Here is a 20,663-nt window from a genome sequence, read left to right on the forward strand (position 1 = left end):
TTCAATTTCCCTCACCCCCCCCATCAAATTGTACAATCCAATGATTAATTCCCCTCTTCCTCTGCACATCCACATCCCTCTGCTTCCAGCCTCTTCCACCCTTCTTGGATCCTTATACTCCTTCTACAGGAACAGTTTTATACAATATTTATCTTTGTGGGCTGAGTTAGTTCACTCAGCATAATGCTCTCCAGTCCCTCCCAAGTTAGGTAATAATTTACAAAGTTATTGCTCCTGCGTGCTGACTAGTATTCCATTGTGTGAATGTACCATAATTTCTCAATCTATTCATTGGTGGTTGGACATTTGGGCTGTTTCCACGTTCTTGCGATGGTGAATAAGGCTGCTATGAATGATGGTGTACAAATCTCCATTTGTGCCTCAGTTCCCATTTTCTCAGGGTATATTTCAAGTAGTGGAATAGCTGGGTCATATGGAATTTCTATGTTCAGCCCTACTGATTCCATCATCAGCTTTAGATGAGCGAAATAAGATTCACAAGGACCACAATGCACAAGAAAACTGTCCAGCAGGGATTCCTTCTGTCGCACAGGCACTTGCAACTCTCTCTTGTGAAAAATGAATGCAAGATGCACAGCGAGAGTATCCACTAATTGGTGCTTATTGATTGGTGGATGTAGAAACAATGCAAGACCACCACATGGAGGGTGCCATGGAAGACAGCTTGTGAGGGACAGCAACTATAATCCTGAGATTGTCAGAACTTATCCATGTATTGAATAGCTTTCTAGATTTCTCTAGGATCTCCTGAAATGGTTTCCTGCCCTCTTGGTTCCAACTTATATACACCAAGAATCTACCTCCTCACATTACCTGCTGGTTCTTACCATGGACCCTCACAGCCAGCTTCTTCAAACCTTTCCTCCTTAGCCGCAGGAGAACTCTTTCTTCTTGTTAGTTGCTGCTTCTTAATGAGCAAACACAGGAGTTGATCTGCTTTGTTTCTCAGTTCTTTTGTGTTTCCACAGCACTTGAGCACTCACAAAATATTTTTAGACACTCGCTTGTCATTTCAGCTAAAAGGATGAGGAGGGCTGGGGAAACCATATGGCACAGCTGAAAGCTACGTTTTTGTATGAAGAGTATTTTAAAGGGTGATGAAGGGTTACCAGTCCCCAAAATGCTTTCCAAATCAAGTTTGCCTTGGGGAGACCCAGGAGATGGCTTCTGGGTGACATGTCCCTGGGAAAGTCTTGGAAAACAGGGAAGCATTGGCAAGCTATCAGAGAAAACTGACACATGAGTAAATGGTGGCACGAGCAACGAGAGAAGACAAATGCTATTGGTTCCAGAATTTGGCTCAAGGAAATGGTGATGTATGTTGTTGTTAGGGGCCATCAAGTTGAACACAACTCACAGTGACTCTATGGGCCAACAGTTTGAAACCTTGCCTATCCTGCACCATCTTCATGATCTCCATGTGACATTCAAGTCCATTGTTGCAGTTATGGCATCAATTCATCTCCTTGAGGGTCTTCCTCTCTTTCAATGACCTTCTACTTTTTTCCAGTATGATGGTATGGTATATATCTGGCATAAACTGTGAATGTAGAAGCAGCTATAGAATTCTTTTAAAAATAAAAAACAATAATATTTCACATGTCATTGATGCAACAACCTATTTATGAAGCCCATTTTTAATAAATGAGTAAATTTTAAATGTTTCATGGTAATATGTGGTCTATGCATCCTCCTTTAGAAGACAATATTGTATGTTGCAAAAGCAAGAATGAATTATACTTCAAATATCCAGCAATCTTTGAAAAAGATATTATAGTTTTGAACAAAGGGTAAACCATGATTAAGTAGAAGTCATCTCATTGTATCACTTTGAGAAATGCACAGTGAAAATCTCTGTGCAAAAAAGAAATACTGGAGAAGAATGGAGTTGAATTAGGAACTGAGGGATCATCCAGCCACTACCATAAGAAACTTGAAAGGGTTAAGTTACTTAGAGATCTCTAAAGGCAAAAGTTTTACTGCTAATTTTATGTTCTCCAAGGACACAAAAAATGAGGACATTATATAGAACAAAATGATACATGGGAATGTAACTTAATTCTTATGATTTAAGAGAATATAAAAAGTTTGTGTTGAATAAACAAATTAAACAGAGTTCCCCATTTCTGAAACATAGTTAAGAAAATCTGGATGTTGTTTTAAATTTTAGAGAATCAAAGCATATTTCTATGTACATAGACTAGTTTGTCCTCACACTTTTTTTCAGTAAATTTAAAAATAAAATGACTCTATGAAGTTGCTCCCACAGATACAAAAAAAACTAGGTTCATTACTTCCCTCAAAAAATTGGTTACTAACTACTTTCAAATGAACATTTAGAGCCGTAGGCAACACAATCAGCTCAAAGAGCCCAAGCCTATTAATTAAAACTATCAGCACATTTGTGTGAAGAGATACTGGGGCTTCCTTAGTGATTAAGGAGTTATCAATATTAAAAGAGAAAATATGTTCCCTGTGTGTTAAAATTTAATTAATGAACCTATTCATTAGTACTACTCCATCTCACATTGCTAAGTACTATTCTGTGAATTGAGACCAGATAGAAGAGTACATGTTTTGTCCTCAAGAAAGCATGATCTTAACCCTTCAAATAGGCAGAACCAATTGGACTGACTGTCTGCTAACTCAGAAGTGTGAACATTCTTCAGAAGATTTTAATAGAATACAGAGTCTCATCATATAAAAAAAATCTAGGATACAATGCAAAATTTCCTATACACAAAGAATCAGGTGTCTTAATTATCTAGTGCTGCCAAAAAAGGAAATATCACAACTGGCTGGCTTTCACAAACAGAAATTTATTCTTTTAAAGTTTAAGACACTAAAGCCCAAATTCAAGGTGCCAGTTCTAGGAATGCTTTCTCTTTCTATCAGGTCACAGTTTAGAAGGAAGGTCTTTGTCTCCTCCAACATAGGACAACAGTCCCTTGTAAATCTCCATTTGTCTTGGCATTGACCTTAAGCTATGTCTGGGAAGTTCTTAATGCAGGAGCCGTGAGTCCAAGGGTAACTGTTACTAGCTGTCCTTTCTAGATAGTTTTTAGGTCCTTCATTCTCTGATGACTTCTTTTATCTCTTGTAAAGTAAAAGGTATTGCAGGTTACAACTCAGGAAAACTCCTTTTACATCAGATCAGGGTTATGAGGTGAAACAGTGTTACATCCCATCTTAACCTCTTACTGTTGATGGCTGATTACATCAGATCAACTCAGGAGAAGTGATTTCTACAGAACTCCACTCAAAAAACCCCACTTCTGTCAAGATTATTCCAACTCATAGAGATCATGGTGGCATAATGTGTAATGTAACAGGAAGCTAACCCAAAGGTTAGCAGTTTGAATCCACCAGATGATCCAAAGAGGAAAGATGGGCAGTCTCCTCTCCTCCAATAAAGATTTACATTCTCAGAAACTCAATGGAGATTGGCAAGAGTCAGAACAGATTCAATGGCAGTGAGACTGGAAGGTTAGGGCAGAGTAGAATTGTCCAACTGGGGTTTCAAGGCTATGTACATCATTATGGATGCAAGATTGCCCTTTCTCAACAGAGCTGTTGGTGAATTTGAACTGGCAACATTTTGGCTGGTAGTCAAACTCCTAACCACTATACCCTCAGATCTCCTTCATAACTGCCAAATCTATGGCCCAGCCAAGCTGGTACATTTTTTTTTTGTCTTACAATTTTTTTGTGACATAATTTCATCCTTTGGTCCCTCAAACATTCATTTTCTAGTCACAAATAAAACACTCTCATTCTATCATACCACAAAAATCTTAGACCAGTTCTAAATCTAGACTGTTTCTTGGAGCACAGTTCATCTGTGATTCTGTGAAATCTATAATACAAGTTATCTGCTTTCAAAGTACAATGAGGAAGAGGTAGAAGGTCGCTATTTCCATTATAAATGAGATAAATTAGAAGGAAAGATAGAAAGGATAATTGGTGCCAAGTTAATCAAACACAGCAGAAGAATTTAGCTCTCCAGGGTTTATGATAATAATCCTCTGTTCTGAGGCCATCTAGACACTGGCAATGACTTCCTGACTCTGGTGTTGGCATGATCTCTGGATTTTAGATGGATGCTTTTTGGCCCTGAACTTCACTTTGCCTTCTAGGTACACTGGGATGGCAGCTCTGCTCCCTCAGATATTTTTTTATTTTTTCTTTGGTAGTCTCAATCTCTCAACTCAAATGAGTGGTGAGCTCACCTTCTCATCTCTATTCATCTCTCCTTTGGCATGGCCTTGTTCTTTTGCTCCTATAACATGACAGCTCTGTCCTCTCTGTTTTGGACAACAGCACTGGCTCCATCACCCTGATATTTGTGAATAGCAGTTTTACACTCTGACATTGAGGTTGTAAAGGTCTGGCTAAAGTTGAAGAGCTCATGACCCTGTGTTTTGAGACCCAGCGGGCTCTGGTTTCATTCGTTGAAACTCCAAAGGTTATGGTCCCACCAGAGGCTGAGGCACCTCTGCTTTCCATACTATTCATTTCTTCATCATCTGCTTCCTACTTGTTCCTTGACCTCTTGCCCCCTTAGGTCTCTCTGGCTGCCGCGGTATCTGTTCTGATTGGGCAAATATTATAAAGTTCTTTTGCTCTATGGCAAGAGCCAGGAGATACTTGCATCTTGTCAATAAACTTCAGCTGACAGCTGCTCAGGCCTCTCACTCCCTAGGTCAGCAAGCCAAGTTCTGCAGAGGCGACACCCTCCACCAAGAAACTTTATGCTCCAAGGCAGTCAGCTCCTTTGCTCTGTACGTGGTTAAACAGTCTTCTGCTTCTACTGCCTGTTTCTCACCATCTGCTCCATCTCCTGTGTTAAGCTTTCTTCACTTTCCTTTGGGCTCTCATCAGAAAAGGTTTTGATATTCTTAATTCCATGAACAGTATCTTCAAGGTAATTGGGCACCTTTAAACTCATCTAACTTTTACTCACTAATCAACTAAAAACTGCTTCCTTATTTTAGGTACCTGTTAGAGAGGCATCCCACATTCTTTGTACAAAATTCTGTCTTCGATATCTATTGATGCTATCATAAGTAGATGTCTTCTCAAATGGAAATGTATTTTTTCACAGTTCTAGGAGTTCATAAATAGGAATTCAGAGTGCCAACCCTGGTAGAAGGCTTTCTTTGTTGGCTCATAGCTTAGGAAGAGGGTCTTTGCTTCAACATTTCTGGGCTTAATGTCTCTTGGATTTCTAGGCTCAGTGTTCCTTGGATATCATCAAGTCTTGGAATAAATTTTTCTGTGGGTATAGGGGGTTCTCATCACAGAGAACCTAGACCCAAGAATGTACTCTGCTCCTGGCCCTTTTTTCTTGGTAGTAGTCACATTCCCTTCCCTGTTTGATTCTCTCTTTTTTATTCCTTATAAAATAAAAGGTGATGCAGGCCAAGAAACTCCCAAGAAACTCCCCATGCATTGTATCAGAGCTGAGACATGTTTAAGGTTATTGCAATTTATGTTAATTCTTTTAAAAATTATTAACTGATCACATCATGGGGGGATGATTGTATTAGTACATAACAGTCAAATTACATTACCACGTAACTGTCAGACCTCTGGGAGTCAGGGCCTAACCAAGTTGACATAATTTGGAGACATAATTGAATCCATTACATCACATACACCTAAAGATTTCTTACAGGGTTAGGGCGAACAACAGCTATGATACCCAAGATGCCTCAAGTATCATAATTACAGACTATAAAGTGCCATGACATTAATACACTTGAAAAGAATTGTCACTTTTAGCAAAGAAATGAAGTTTGAATTATATAATCATGAAAAAATTACAGACTTGAATAATATAATAACAACACTTTAAAATTCATGGGATGCATTCAATAACACAACGACTGAGTGAACATAAAGATGGAGCAATAAACACTACAAATCTGAACACAAAAAAGAAAAATGGAATTAAGAATGAACGGAGCCTCAACAACTCCTGGAACAATAATAACAAAAGGTCCAAAAGTCACGTCATTGAAGTTTCACACAGCATAAGAAAGGTTGATGCCGAAAATCATCTGAAAAAAAAAATGCTTGTAAACATTCTAAATTTGGTGCAAGAAATATATTTATAGACATGAGAAGCTCACCAAATCTAAACATGAAAAACTTAAACAAGAAAATAAGCACATAAAAAAATAAAGAAAACAAACAAACAAAAAAAAAAGAAAGAAAAGAAAAGAAGCACATCATACCAAACTATGGAAAAATAAAAATTGGGACAACAAACGGACTTTCAGAGAGGCCAGAGAATTATACATGCTACGTAAGAAGTAATTTTGGTGACTGCAAATTTATCATTAGAAACCAGTGACGTGAAGATCTTGGGACAATATTTGAAAGTGCTGAAAGAAAGGACTGTTAGAATTTGATAGCCAGTACACACAACTAAATTCTGAAGGGATAAGGAAAATAAGCAGAAAAACTAAGGGAATTCTTTACCATTATACCTGTCTTAAGAGAAACAAAAAAAAAGACCTTCAGGATGAAGAGAAAAAAAAAAAAAAAACACCCAGAAGGAAATGTATAATTTCAGGAATAAAGGAAGAGCACCATATAGTAAATGAATAAAAAGAATAGTTTTTATCTTTGTGAGTTACTTAAAAAGGCATGACTAGGACACTGTGGTGCTAGCCCAAAGGCCACATGTCTCCATTGGTTCAAATCCACCAGTGGTTCCTTGGGAAAAAGCTGAACATTCTCTCTCACTGAGATTTATAGCCTCAAAACCCCGACAGAGGGTCACTGCGACACGAGATCAAGTCAATGGCAGTCAGAATGTATGGCTGAAGAATGGCTATTTGCGTCTATCAAGCTCATGGGCAAGAAAACACCATGTCTCTATCACTCTTTGCTGTTGAGTTGGAGTCAACTCATAGCTGACCCTTCCCTGGTTTACTGAAGGGGGTAAATCACAAAAGAGGAGAATGCCCATCTTTCTCCTGTGGCACTACTGATAGACTCCAACTGGTGCATCTTTATGTTAGTAGCACAACTCCTATGGGCTAGGCCACGGGAGTTTTCTCAGAAAATTCTATAGAGAAGTTTTATTCATATGGGGTTGCAGTGAATTGGAATTAACTCACCAGCTAATAACAATTATTCAAAGTATTAAAAATTCCCAGGAAAACTAACAGCATCTAATGGAGCTTTCCATTTATACAGATTTGATATGATGACCGCAATAGAGGCAGAGTCAAAGGAACCTATATATTCTAAAGTGTTTCTACCTTGAATTGGTAAAATAGTAACTAAATTGATTATGATGCATTAGGTACACAGTTTTTAATTCACAGAACAATTTCTAAAAAACAATGCAAAGAGATAAAGGGGGAAGAACCCCACCCAAGACAATATAAAAACTTAGAATGCTAGGGATATCAATCAAGTTATAAATTACTTTCAATTAAAAAAATGCTTGAGTCTTCAATTCAAATAAGAAAAAGCAGAGTTGTCATGTTGAAGTGACAGGAGTGGCATCCACTTCGTAAACAACATGCCTCTGGACACTTTATGAACTTCAATAAATGATGATGGTTATTACAGAAAAGCTTCAGCCCTTTTTTAGTTCCTAGGGTCACTAGGAGTCATGCTCAACTCGACGACAACAACAACAACATGGTGAATACATCAATCTCCAGCCTACTTGTCCCAATTTGATTCAAAGACAAAGTTACCTGTGAAGTTCTGTGCTTTCAGATGCAGATCATAGAGTTTGTGAATGTAGCGTATATACATCTCTTCCTTATTCAGTTCAGTCTTATAGAAGTTCTGTAATAATAATAAAAAGACATATGAACATGAATTCCTCAATAATTATTGTTGGTTGGGGGGATGAGCCATCTTTGACTTCTAGTAACTTTATGCACAACTGAAAAAAAAACACCCACAAAACCACACCAAGCCTTACCCACCCTTACAAAGAAGCCCTTTGGAATTGCTGTGTGTGGTGAACCAAGAGAACTGATGCATTTTACAGAGAAATATCTTTTAAAAAGTTAAGAAAGGAGGCCCAGTGACATATTATTACTCCAACAATGGCTGTGTTACACACATTTATTTGATACAGTCATGACACGTGAGGGTGTTACTACTGCTGACTCACATGTCTGTCTTTCTTCTTTCCCCCTGTTAATTAACTATCAGTAGGAGATCAGTCTGTCCAACCAAAAAATATGAAAAATATGTAACAGATAAACTTGTTGACAGATGTTCAAATGAGAATGTCTCTCATTTTCAATTTTAAGCATGCTTTTTATTTTCTCTAAGGGGGGAAAAATCTCGAGGATTCAGATAACAATGAACACAAAGTAAAAACTTCGTTTTAATTATACAAAAGAAGCCAAATGAAAATGGTCTTTCTTGTTAAGGCATTTCTCCGTGCTTCTTACTTGAGGTTGAGTTCAAGTGTTTCAGGCTTATGTTGAAGGAACTCTGGTTGTGCAGTGGGTTAAGAATTGACATGTTAAGTGAAAGATTGGCATTGTGGTGCTATTGGCCACTGTGAAGGAGAAAGATGTGGCAGTCTGATTTTATAAAAATCTACAGTCTCAGTAATGCTGTGAGGGAGGTTCTACTCTGCCTTTTCAGTCTCCTCAGGAGCCAAATTAATGAACTGATTCAGACTCTAAGACAGTGGATTTAGGTTTGAGTTCTGTTTATGTTGAGGGGGGAAAAAAAGAGAAGAAATTATAGCAAGACATTTTGATATTTATTATAATTTTGTAGGTATGCTTATTGATCCACACAGTCAAACGCCTTTGCATAGCCAATGAAACACAGATAGACATTCCTCTGGTATTCCCTGCTTTCAGCTAAGATCCATCTAATTAATATTAGCTACAATATCCCTAGTACCACGACCCCTTCTAAACCCAGCCTGGACTTCTGGCAGTTCTCTGTTGATGTGTTGTTCCAGTCGTTTTTGGATAATCTTCAGTAGAATCTTGCTTGCATGTGAAATCAATGAGACTGTTCTATAGTTTCCACACTCTGTTGGGTCACCCTTCTTTGGGATGGGAACCAATATAGATCTCTTCCAGTCAGTTGGTCAAGTGGTTGTTCTCCAGATTTCTTGGCACAACTTGCTAAGCATGTCCAGGGCAGCATTGGTTAGCTGAAATATGTCAATTGGTACACCATCTATTCCTGGGGCCTTATTTTTTGCTATTTCCTTTAAAGCAGCTTGAACTTCGTCCTTCATCACCATAGGCTCTTGCTCCTATGTTGTTTCATTAAATTCTTCTGTGTCTGCCAATTCTTTTGGATACAGTGACTCAGTATATTCTTTCCATCTTCTTTTAATACTTCCTGGATCATTTAATATTCTGCCTAAAGCATCCTTGATTATAGCAACTCAAGGTTTGAACTGTGGCTGACTCTGAGAAGAACGGGAATACCAAAACATTTGATCGTGCTAATGAGAAACCTATACTTGGACAAAGAGGCAGTCGTCAGAACAGAGCAAGGAAACACTGCATGGTTCAAAACTGGGAAGGGCGTATGCCAGGGATGTGTCCTGTCTCCATACCTTTTCATCCTGTATGCAGAGCAGATTATCCAGGAGGCTGGGCTCTATGAGGAGAAATGTGGGGTCAAGATTGGTGGACGATCTATCAACAATCTGCAATATGCAGATGATACAACCCTGCTTGCTGAAACTGAGGAGGACCTGAAGCGCTTGCTGCAGAGGGTCAAGGACTGTAGCCTCCAATATGGATTGAGGCTCAATGTCAAGAAGACAAAGATTCTCACCACTGGGAAAATTGGCAGCACCAGGATGGATGGTGAAGAGATTGAGATTGTTCACAACTTCCGTTTGCTTGGCTCCACAGCCAACACTCTCGGCACCAGTAGCCAGGAAATTAGAAGATGTATTGGCATGGGAAAGTCTGCTGTTAGGAACCTCTCCAAAGTACTGAAGAGCAATGGTGTCTCTTTGGAGAGTAAGGTGCGTCTGATAAAGGCCATGGTCTTTGCAATCACTTGTTATGCATGAGAGAGTTGGACAATGACTAAGGAGGACAGAAGGAGAATTGATGCCTTTGAGCTGTGGTGCTGGAGAAGAGTATTGAGGGTACCATGGACTCCTAGGAAAACAAACAGTTTCATCCTGGAAAGGGTCAAACTGGGTGCTCCTTGGAGGCAAGGATTCTAACGCTCCGTCTAACATACTTTGGGCATGTTGCAAGGAGGGACAGGTCCTTGGAGAGGGATATCATGCTTGGTAGGGTGGAGGGACAGCGCAGGAGGGAAAGGTCCCCTATGAGGTGGATTGATTCAGTGACTGGGGTAATCGGGTTGGGTATATCGGAGATGGTGCGCTTGGCACAGGACAGAACAGAGTTTAGGGCTGTTGTACATAGGGTCGCTATGAGTCACAAGCGACTCGACAGCACATAACAACAACAACAACATGCTTATTGAAAAAAGTATTGAAATAGAAGCGTATGTGGACCTTACTCAGTTCCTCTAAAATGCTTGAATGTCAATTATAAAAAAAACAATTTTGATGTACCTACGTATGTCACAGCACATGGTGATTTTAAATCCATAAGCACCCACATCAATGCCTTTGCCATGGTTGAAGGTATACTCATCCTTGAGTTTAGTGAACTAGAAGGGAATATGTGTGACGCTGTGAGTCTCCAGGTAAGAGATCATTGTATTATCTGATAGCCTTGCTTATTTAAATTACTACAGATACTTCTTATTGCTGTTTCTGTGAAAAGACTGACTGACACTACTTGGTATAAAGACAGGAAAAGGCATCGTGATAGAGTTAACTGACGACTTGATGAAATGACATGTTTTTCTTAGGGAGAAAGGCTAGAGTATCCGTAACATTTTTTGCAGCTGAATAGCTAAGATGGGACCTTAGCAATGAATCAAAGTAGTCAATGTGGCTTCCAAAATTCTACTTGGGCAGAAGCCTGAGCACTTTCTGTCAAATGTGCTTTTGGTTCACTATCTGTAGGTACCAATTCTTCAGTCTAAGGCTTTGTTTAATCTTGAAGTAACTGACTTTATGTTGAATGCACAACAAACTTCTCCCCCCACACACATACAATTAATAGCATTTATGCTTTTCCCTTTCTATCTAAAACTCCTAAAAATCTTGGCATTCTTTAAAATGTGAAGTAAATAATGCTATTCACATCACTCTTATTATAACCAAAATCATTTTAATTAGCAGGAATTGTTGTAGCATAAACACAAGTCTAACAACCCCACAGCAGGTTTTCACATTATTAGAGGATGATTTGCTCTAATAGCTTTCTGGTTAAGAAGCAGTTCTGAGAACAAAATAAGCCATTATTCTGAGGATGAATAGTTCTCCTTTGAAAAAATAAACACCCCAGTGATCTCTCTAGTCAGCATATGAGAATCTTTTACATCTGCCTCACAAACACTTGTGATACAAAGAACAAAACAATAATTACATTTCCTAGTATTAGTCATGTCAAAGATTATGCACGTTAACCAAATTAACACTCATGTGTAACTCTGGTTGGGTAAAGCCCCATCTTTGCTTAAGGCAATCAATCTGGAATTGATTTTTCCAAAGAGGTAAGAAAAACCTTCAAGAGGAAGCGAGTCATTGAAGAGAACCATATTGCTGCTGGAAGACGTCAAGAACTTTCCATATGGAATAGAAGCTAAAAAGATTAGCTTCAAAATGATATATTTGGCTCTTCAATGATAAGCATTCTTGTGCTAGTTTGGAATCAGAGCTGTTTTCAAAATGTTCACATTTTCTTTACGGGCTATTCTTGGTCAGTCAGTTAAAAAAAAAAAAAAGTACCAGGATGAATCCTTTGTCTCAAGTAGATATTCATAGAATGAGAGATTTGTTTAAGTCTCTATCTTATTTTCACTAGATTGAGCAAAGCATATATATTTGAGATGGAGTATGGCATGATCTCCACTGTTATCCTAACCAGGGAAATGATCCTAGGGTCCACATTTATGCATATCCAAAAGAAGGACTTACAAAATGGAGACAATGCAAAAGGATTCTTTTGGACAAATGTATCCCTTTGAGGTTAATTATGAGACTCTTTGGAATTAGGATTGAGAAAGAGTTAATGGGGTAAACTGAAAATGTCTTCATAATGCGCTTGGCTTTTCTCCCCAAACACTGGTGTCCCAGTAGGAATGTGGAAGAAACTCAAGCTGGGGAAGGATGTAAAAGTATGTAAGAACCTGAGAAAACATACATAGGGAGGCTTAAGTGAGGAAGGCCATGTTCAAGGTTTGAAATGAGAGTGTGTCGTGGATTGAACTGTGATTCCCCAAAGCAGGTGTGTGTAATGATGTGATGTGGAGCTATGCAACAATTCCCCATGATCTGGTAAAATAAAGAGCTGTGAATCCCATCACTGTAAGCAAAGTGTCCCTAGAATGTGGCCTGTATGACAAAAGGGGAATGAAGTGAGCTGAGAGAAGAAGACTTTAGAACCACTAAAAAGGAATTTCCAGGAGTGGAGTGCATCTTTCTGGACTCATGTCTCTGTGTAAGGGAGCTCCTTGAACTCAGAGAAGATCAGGACAAAGGGAGACAGCTAAGAAACACCTGGCCTACAGTTGCTGAAGGAAATAAAGAAATTCCACCAAAATGGAAAGAGAGAGAGAGAGACAGAAGGTCATCCACTGGAGCCGGCACCCTGAATTTGGATTTCTAGCCCCTTAAACTGTAAAAGAATAAGTTTCTGTTTGATAAAGTCATCCAGGCATGGTATCTTTGTTATGCAACACTAGATCACCAAGACAGCGTCCTGACCCAGAGTAAATTTCAGGCCAGCAGGGTAGAGTTGATATGGATGGATATGCTGGTATGGATGCTCTCGAGGTCTTTCCTGGGCCTGAAGAGAAAAATTAAGTAAGATAGAGCATAATCTGTGAATAAGATGTGGCCTGATGGAGGAAGTTCAGGTCGCATTATTTTTAGCTACAGATATTGGAGGTGGAGGTGGAGATGTAACACTCGGATTTAAAACGAGGTGGAAGTGGTGGGTGTGGTACAGAAGGATATATTCATATATTAAGCTATAAAGAACAGGTGGGGAGGAAAAGAAATTAGGAAACAGATCCTTGGAAGAAAAGTCAAAGTCCTGGGCTATGAAGAATGTAAACACAACAAAACAAATGACAGAAAGCAAAGAGCTAAGGTGAAATGGACTCATAGGAGGGGAAGCATATGTCGAGGTGTAAGCAAAGAGAACACAGAAAACAAGTGAGAGGTGATGATCACTAGCACCAGGAAGAATGTCTATGCAAGGACTTAGATATATGGTAGGGTTGCATCTATTTTGCAAAGGACAATACAGTGGAACCATAATATTCTCAAATTTAGAATTGGAAAGAGTCACATCTTTCTGTTTTTCAAATCTGACAACAGGAAATTCTCAAAAGTATAAATGTATCCCATAGTAAAATGTAAACAGTAAATGTCTAGCTGCATGGCCAGTCTTTGTGTTATAGTTAGCATACCATCAGTTACCTACAGTTTACATAAATTTTAAGTTGTCCAGGACAATTCTGACATCGTTGGTTTTGTTACCTTTACATGAGGTTTCAATCTCCTCTCGAAAATGGTCCCACTTGGGCTATGCATTATAGGGCCGCTGAAACTGTGGTCCAACTTTACCACTAGTTGCTGCTGCTTTTATGTGCCATTAAGCTATGACTCATAGTGACGCTATACACAACAGCTCTGAACCCTGCTCTATCCTGAACCAATCTGTCTCTGACACACATATCCTCATTATCCCAGTTATTGTGTCCATTTATTTTGCAAACAAGTTAGCAAAAAAATTACTAGTAAGTAAAACATTTGTTTATAAAAGAAGAGACCACAAGAGTTACTGAAAACAGATTGAATATTACACTGTGAGGAAGGAGGACAGAAAGAACTGCTTACCCAGTAGTCTAACCCAAGAACACTGTGCTTTTCCCTAGGATAGTAACATAAAACTCCAGGAAGGTAAAGCACAGTGACACTTAAAGCACTTGACTCCTAGAAAGAACTGCTCTTGTAGTATTTGCAAGCTGAAGGCACGCAGTTCGAATTCACCAGCTGCTCTGAGAGAGAAGGATGGACAATCTCCTCCCATACGATTAGCTGTCTCTGAAAACCCACTGAAGGGTCAGCTATGGGTTAGTTCTGACTTGATAGTCCAGTAACAACAATTTAACATGAAGCTGGTTATGCAGCTTTTTATAGCACTTTAAACCCTTCTAGGAAATGCCCAAATAAAAAACACTCTGTGGGTTGAAAACAAACAAATCATAGTACATCCATGATAAAACAAATAAATGTTAGTCTACAAGGAAAGGGGAATCGTTTACTGACCAGAAGGCTAACTGTGCAGCCAATCTTTTTGCCATCCACCTCTCCCATTTTCATGCAGTCCCTAAAAACAAAAAAGTAACAGTCACAACACAGAACTTCCCTTCTAGGAGCAAACACTGCTCTTTCAGGGGGAAACAAAAGTACTGGCAGAAACAAAATAGCATCTGCACGGTGCTTTTCAGATTAAGACCCTGCCCCAGCTTGCTGGCTCAAATTAGAGAACCTGAGACTCCCGAGCATCAGTTTTGGCCGTGAACTTGACCTCCCTGTCAAACCTGGGCTCCCTTTCAATGGGTACACTGAATACGAGAATTTCTCAGGGAATATGAGAAAGGAGGGTGTGTCGCTATATATTTTCCAAGCGAGATTGGAAGCAGCTGGTGACTGACTGACAAGCTTCAATAAGGAAAATAAGGGGTTTTGTTTGTTTGGCTTTTAAAAGAAGACAAGAAATTTTAAAAAGCCTATACATTTAAAATTTGGATCAACTGCCTCAACTTGTTAGATAACTTAAAAATGAAGAAAATTATGTCTATATAATGCTCCCTCTTCCTGTCCCTTAGAATAGCATGACTGTTAGTTAGTATGCTGTATCCATCCTAAAATGGACAGTCCATTAGTCTACTAGGAGAGTCTGAATTGTTTTCCTTTCCCTCCTCCCTCAAAATGTCTCTTAATAAAGAAACTCTGACACACTCTTACTTCACCAAGAGTTTGAAAGAACTGTTCAAAACAAAACAGAAAAGAGGGGGAAATAGAGCCCAAATGAAAACTGAGCCAGCTGGTGAGAAGTTCATGACCTTGCTGTCATGATCTGACCATCAATTCTTGGAATGATGATCCCAAGGGGAACGCAACTTGCTAGTGAGCGATCTGATTCTCAAACTGGAGCACAGCAGATGGGGAAGGCATGGGGCTCGGCTTACCTGTAATCTAACAGCCTCTCCATTAGACGAGTTACAGTGGCAATTAATGAAACACCACTTTCCCTCCATGTTTCCCGCTCAATTTTCTTTAGTAGACTGGAAAAGAAAGAACCCAGGGCATTTTCAACATTTATTTTTATCAGTCACCATGACAACCATTTTACTTTCATCAGTACCTTAAATGTCTTAGCAACCACTGCAACATCTTATAAGTAGCACAATTTGCAAACAATGTCTTACCTAGGATAGGGACCAAATAGTGGAATTCTAATCCAGGAAGCATTGACAAAGCAAATTAATTTTCTGATTATCCAAGTCATAAAATACGAACACATGCATATCATCACATTTTAACCCCCAAATACACAAGCACCATACAGCTCTAAGTCATTTTCCCCTCTAGCTTTTCTCTCACAGTACCAGAGGTTTGTGCCTCGCCCCATCAAATAACACAGCAAAAAAGCAACCACAGGAGTGCCTCCAAGTTAACTTGTAAGTAAGATCTTGCTATATTCGCATAAAAATGTTTTCCTACCTCTCAGTGGAATGCATCTTCATCCAAGCACTTTTACTGCAATGCAACTGCTACAGGAAAATCCTTGTACAGACGGGATGACGTTTTGCGTTTTTTCCTTTCACTTAACATTTGCCCACTCAATACATATTGTACTATCTGTGCACTCACTCAACAGTTTCATTCATTTTGTCATTAATCACGGAGGATTTGTCGATGTGGCTGTTACAGGAGATTGATGGCAAGTACTGAACCACATCTCTCCTCCTACATCGCCCCTGGTCTTAAGCACCTTGGAGCAGAGGCACTATGTAAACACAAAATAATAACAATCATGGTAATTAGGATCTGTGTTACTTTCATTCCCGTCTCTTGGCAGATTAACTGTATACTTGGCAAAGCTTTTATGATTCAACTTTCCCCAGAAGACAAAAGTAAGAACATAAGCATGGCAAAGGGAGGGTACTGCTCTACCTCTCTGGATTTAACACTCATCATTCTGATCTAAAATCTTACTTCGCTTTATCTTCGTTTCAGAAGTATATTGGAGAGCCACCATGCCTTACAAGTACAGTCTAAACAGAGATTATGCACAGAGGAAAAATAAACATTAACAGGGGGTTGGTGAGGAGAAGGCTATACTTAAAAAGCTTTCTTTGACTCTGGCTACACTCCCTCTTACTTCTCTTCTTCCCAACTTTTCTCCCCTGATACTGCCATTCCAATAGCCAACCTTCTATCTCGCCTTCTCATCTGCTGCCTATGCATCTGAGCTCATCTGTTTTCGTGGTTCACTCTGAACTGTTTCCTAGTTGGGGAGGGGATGCCTAGCATATGGAAGGGATGAAGCTTTCTCTGACTAATCTTACAGAGGATGGTCCATCCACTGGTTTCTTAAAAATGTGTTTTCTTTTAAAACCTCTGAACAGCATTTGTTTCATGCCTAAATGCCAAATTGGTATTGGACCAAGGATTCAAGTAAAGATTTCCCTGCCAAAGAATGAGGGATGATGGAGACATTTTCCCAAGTGGCAGCCCACACTTCGAATACTTTAAAGGATGAAAAACAAAGAGCTCAAGTTAAGTAACAAAAATTCCAAAAATACAGAGAGATGTCTTTAATGTGCTCTGTTAATCTGCAAAGCTTTCAGAAATAGTCAAGGATCAGAACTACCTAATTCTCTTTTGCAAAATGAGGCAAGCTCTGCACGTTCTGTTTCCGTGACTAACCCGATACCAAATGTTGGGACCAGGTCTAGAACACAACTCATCTGTTCTTTCAGCCACTACTGCTTTTCTTGCTTTTCTTTTCTAATAGAAATCCTTTATCCTTTTGTAATGGAAGCGCTTTATTCCTTAGTTGTCTATAATCATGATCACCTGCCCATGCTATGTGTCCAGAACCCTCATCTGACATGAAGGAGAGGTGATTGTGCATTTATAATCCACACGGTTGATCTGTTAGAGGCAATGATATGCTAAAACACTGGGAACCAAGCTATAGCCCTGCAGACTGACATATGGCTCAACAGCCCTTTTCTCTATGAAAGAATTAGGGAGGTGGAGTGGAGTTGGATTTGACCTTCAATCTAGCTTTCTCTTTTCATAACATGGTTATGCTGGGGTCATGAGCTTCACATCTGATACTGATGCCTATGCAGGTTCTTACATCATAGAAAGAAAAGCTTTAGAGACCTAAGGTATGGTGTTCCTTAGCTACTGCTCTACCCCCAAACTGTAGTAACATGTGAGAGAATGAAAGAAAGATTCTGAAATGACTTGGGATCTTACTGAATTAAAGCAACAGATGAGAAAGCAGAGTGGAGAGCTATGGAATGAAGAGAGATGCCACTTCTTTAAGCTTATTGAAAGCCCCCTGACACGGTTAGCTTCCCCTTGCGTGCTCCCATGGAACAGTCCTTGGGCATCTCTAACCTCAGAAGGATACCTTAATAGAGCAGGTGCTTGGTAGCTGAAGCCAAATGACTGAAGGAGAACCATGGACGTAGAGTTTAGTTCTGATTCTCTAGTCTCGACAATCTCACATTGGCAGCAAAGTTCCATGATCACAGTATTTTCATTACTAACCATTCCTCACTCCTATTTATTTTAAAATAATGCAATACGGGCAAATGGAGCCAATGTGGGGGTAGGGAAAGATATGTCATGCATGTAGTTAGGAACATCCTACATCGATTTAAGGTCTAGTTCAAAGGAGCTTGTTTTGGCAAATAATGTATAGTCAGGAAGCAGCAAGAGCTACTTGCAGAATTTCAAGACATTTTAGGCATGAATTAAAGAGAACAAATGGGAATCTGTACTGTGACGGCATGGTCTCCTAATTCAGAATGTGTGCAGTGACTCACTGCGATGATACTAATTCATTGTGATTCCCATTGCCAAAAAAAACATTTTATTGTTTCCTGAAAAATAGTTGGGTTTTCATTTTCTTTTCTAAGCCCAGGTACAAATGGTATTTAATTATCACTTCAGCTTTGACTTATTCCCAATATACTGATCGTAAAAGCATGAAAGAAAACATTTATTGTACCAATTCTAGGAATGCTAAAAAAAATCACCAAAAGAATAAAAAACCTCCAAGTGGAATAATGAATCAAGCACCTTAAAATACTCCTAATTATAGTGCTTAATATTTTAATTATTGGTTTGATTCTAATGTCAAGGTACGTCTTCATTTCAAAGTCATATTTATACATAAGCAATCTAAATTGCATGCTATCAGGCCTTTATTAAAGTAGATAGAAGGCACTATAGAGTGCCTATTGTGAGTATTTATTAATCTTGTGAATTTTTAAAAAATAATTAATCACAAATCTCAGGAGATTAATTTTACTGAATGATTTTTAATTTTAGTTCTTTGTTAAACCAAGAGCTAGTAACTGAAATAAGAGTGGTTTTCAAAAGCTATTTATTATACTGGATGAGGTTTTAATCAGAATTCTTGCTAAACTCCAGCTGTCATGAAAGACAGACGCTCGTATGCTAGAATGAACGAGAGACTGGTGAATAATTATAAAAAGTTCTGTTTAATTACAGTAACAAAAGAAAAATGGGTTCTTCAAGATTCTATACAAAGAATGTATTTCATTGCCCATTACGATCACAAGAAAGCTACATACTCCTTCTTGGCATCTCCTTTCAATATAACAGTCCCTAAAACTTATAGAAATTCTTTGGCGACTTTCTAGCTGAAAGGTATCCAGCCTATCAGTCAATGATAGTATTTTTTTTAAATATAGGTAATATTTCTACTGCCTCAAATGAATGATTGCAGGAGGAACTACAGAATACTGAATCAATATTTTGTCGTAAGTGAATTGAAAAGGAGTGTAAGAATATACATACTTTGTAAAATAAAAATGCACTGCTGTGTTCTTCAGATGCTTCTATAAGAATTGCACATATTAATTGCTATTTGAATTTTGTAAATAAACTAGTGGAGAAAAAAGCCCAAAAACCCCATAATGTATGGGAATAAGTTGTAGGAAACACAATGTGAATGAAGAAAAGTATGAAACACAATGCATATGAATTTTGTATGCAAACCAATATAATTTTTTTTAATATAAAAAAAGAATTGCACATATTTTCCATATACAACAGTCTCACTGTTCCTTCAAAAAAGTGCATTTTGCAAGTATACTAGGTTTAAAGTGGATGACAACCTCTAGAGAACTGTAGCAAAAACAAGTCCTGGAACGGAAATTTCCAAGCACTAAAATATTTTCACACATCCTCTCTGGCCATTTCAATGCAGTGGATGAATGGCTGGTGCTGCAATGGATCTCATGAGTGTGTCCGTGGTTACTGTGGCCAGCTGCTGCTGGGTTGGCTCCCACCACCACCTACGTGTTATAGAGGAGAACTGTTCCATGGGGCTTTCTCAGGGAAGCAGAGTGCCGGCCCCTTCTTCTGTGGGGCTGCTGGGCAGTATGGAACTGTCAACCTTTCTGTGAGGAGCTGGCTGCAAACTATCTGGGTCACCCAGGCTCCCTTTCTAGTAACAGGGACAACTTTAAGTTTCAATTACAGTACTCAGCTCCTTCTCTAGCCTCCCTTTAAATCGCAAACCACAGAATTTATTACAAATGTTTTGCTTTCATGATCTTCTAACAGGAGATATTTAAGAAGTCATTAATAAAGCTGAGTAAACAATCAATATCAGTGAATTTAATCAAGTGTTGAAGAATTGAAACAAACAAGCTTAATTTTTCCAAGAGCAAAACAGCCTCAGACCGCATGTTTAAAGGCACTGTACACAAACATGAGAGTCACACCCATTTTTCTCTCTCACCACTCTTAACTTATACTCAAACCAATACCTCAAAGCCCAGATTTAAAATTATTAGGTAAGAAAAGAGTAGAATTTCCTATGTAACATGTAAGGAGACACCTCTAATAATCACCATTTATAAGATCCATTTGCCAGAGTTAGGCAATTATTCTTCATTTCACACTCCACTCCTGTGAGACTAAAGCTATCTGTGTAGCTCTCAGTGACAGTGGGACCACAAAGCTCTGTACTGACACAAAATCCCCGAACAAAAATCAACCTGAGATAAATGTATTACTCACATACTGTTGAAGAGCTCACGGTACGTTTCATCACCTTTGCCTTCTGACATCAGGCTATCCAGTTTGTCAATTAGCTTGGCTTCCACCTGAAACACACCCAAATAGTACTTTCTTTTTTCTTTTCCTTTAAAAATGGGAGAATAGTCTAAAAGTATTATATTTTAGGGCATTATTTTTATCGTAGGAGTATGCAATGAGGGTTGTAGAG

At 38.8% G+C, this 20,663-nt stretch overlaps 1 protein-coding gene across 1 annotated transcript in view; it reads right to left on the reverse strand.

Moving 5' to 3' along the window:
* DOCK4 (dedicator of cytokinesis 4) overlaps positions 1–20,663 on the reverse strand; it is a 312,634-nt gene that overhangs the window by 48,983 nt on the left and 242,988 nt on the right. Inside the window, exons 31-35 of the mRNA XM_006882693.1 lie at positions 20,456–20,541; positions 15,586–15,612; positions 15,346–15,441; positions 14,420–14,480; positions 7,743–7,836 (exon numbers count right to left, since the gene is read on the reverse strand). Coding sequence (XP_006882755.1) covers positions 7,743–7,836; positions 14,420–14,480; positions 15,346–15,441; positions 15,586–15,612; positions 20,456–20,541 — 364 coding nt within the window. The remainder of the gene's footprint in view (positions 1–7,742; positions 7,837–14,419; positions 14,481–15,345; positions 15,442–15,585; positions 15,613–20,455; positions 20,542–20,663) is intronic.

Source organism: Elephantulus edwardii, unplaced genomic scaffold (assembly GCF_000299155.1).
Source record: "Elephantulus edwardii isolate Elephantulus edwardi_28Jun2011 unplaced genomic scaffold, EleEdw1.0 scaffold00022, whole genome shotgun sequence".
Taxonomy (NCBI): domain Eukaryota; kingdom Metazoa; phylum Chordata; class Mammalia; order Macroscelidea; family Macroscelididae; genus Elephantulus; species Elephantulus edwardii.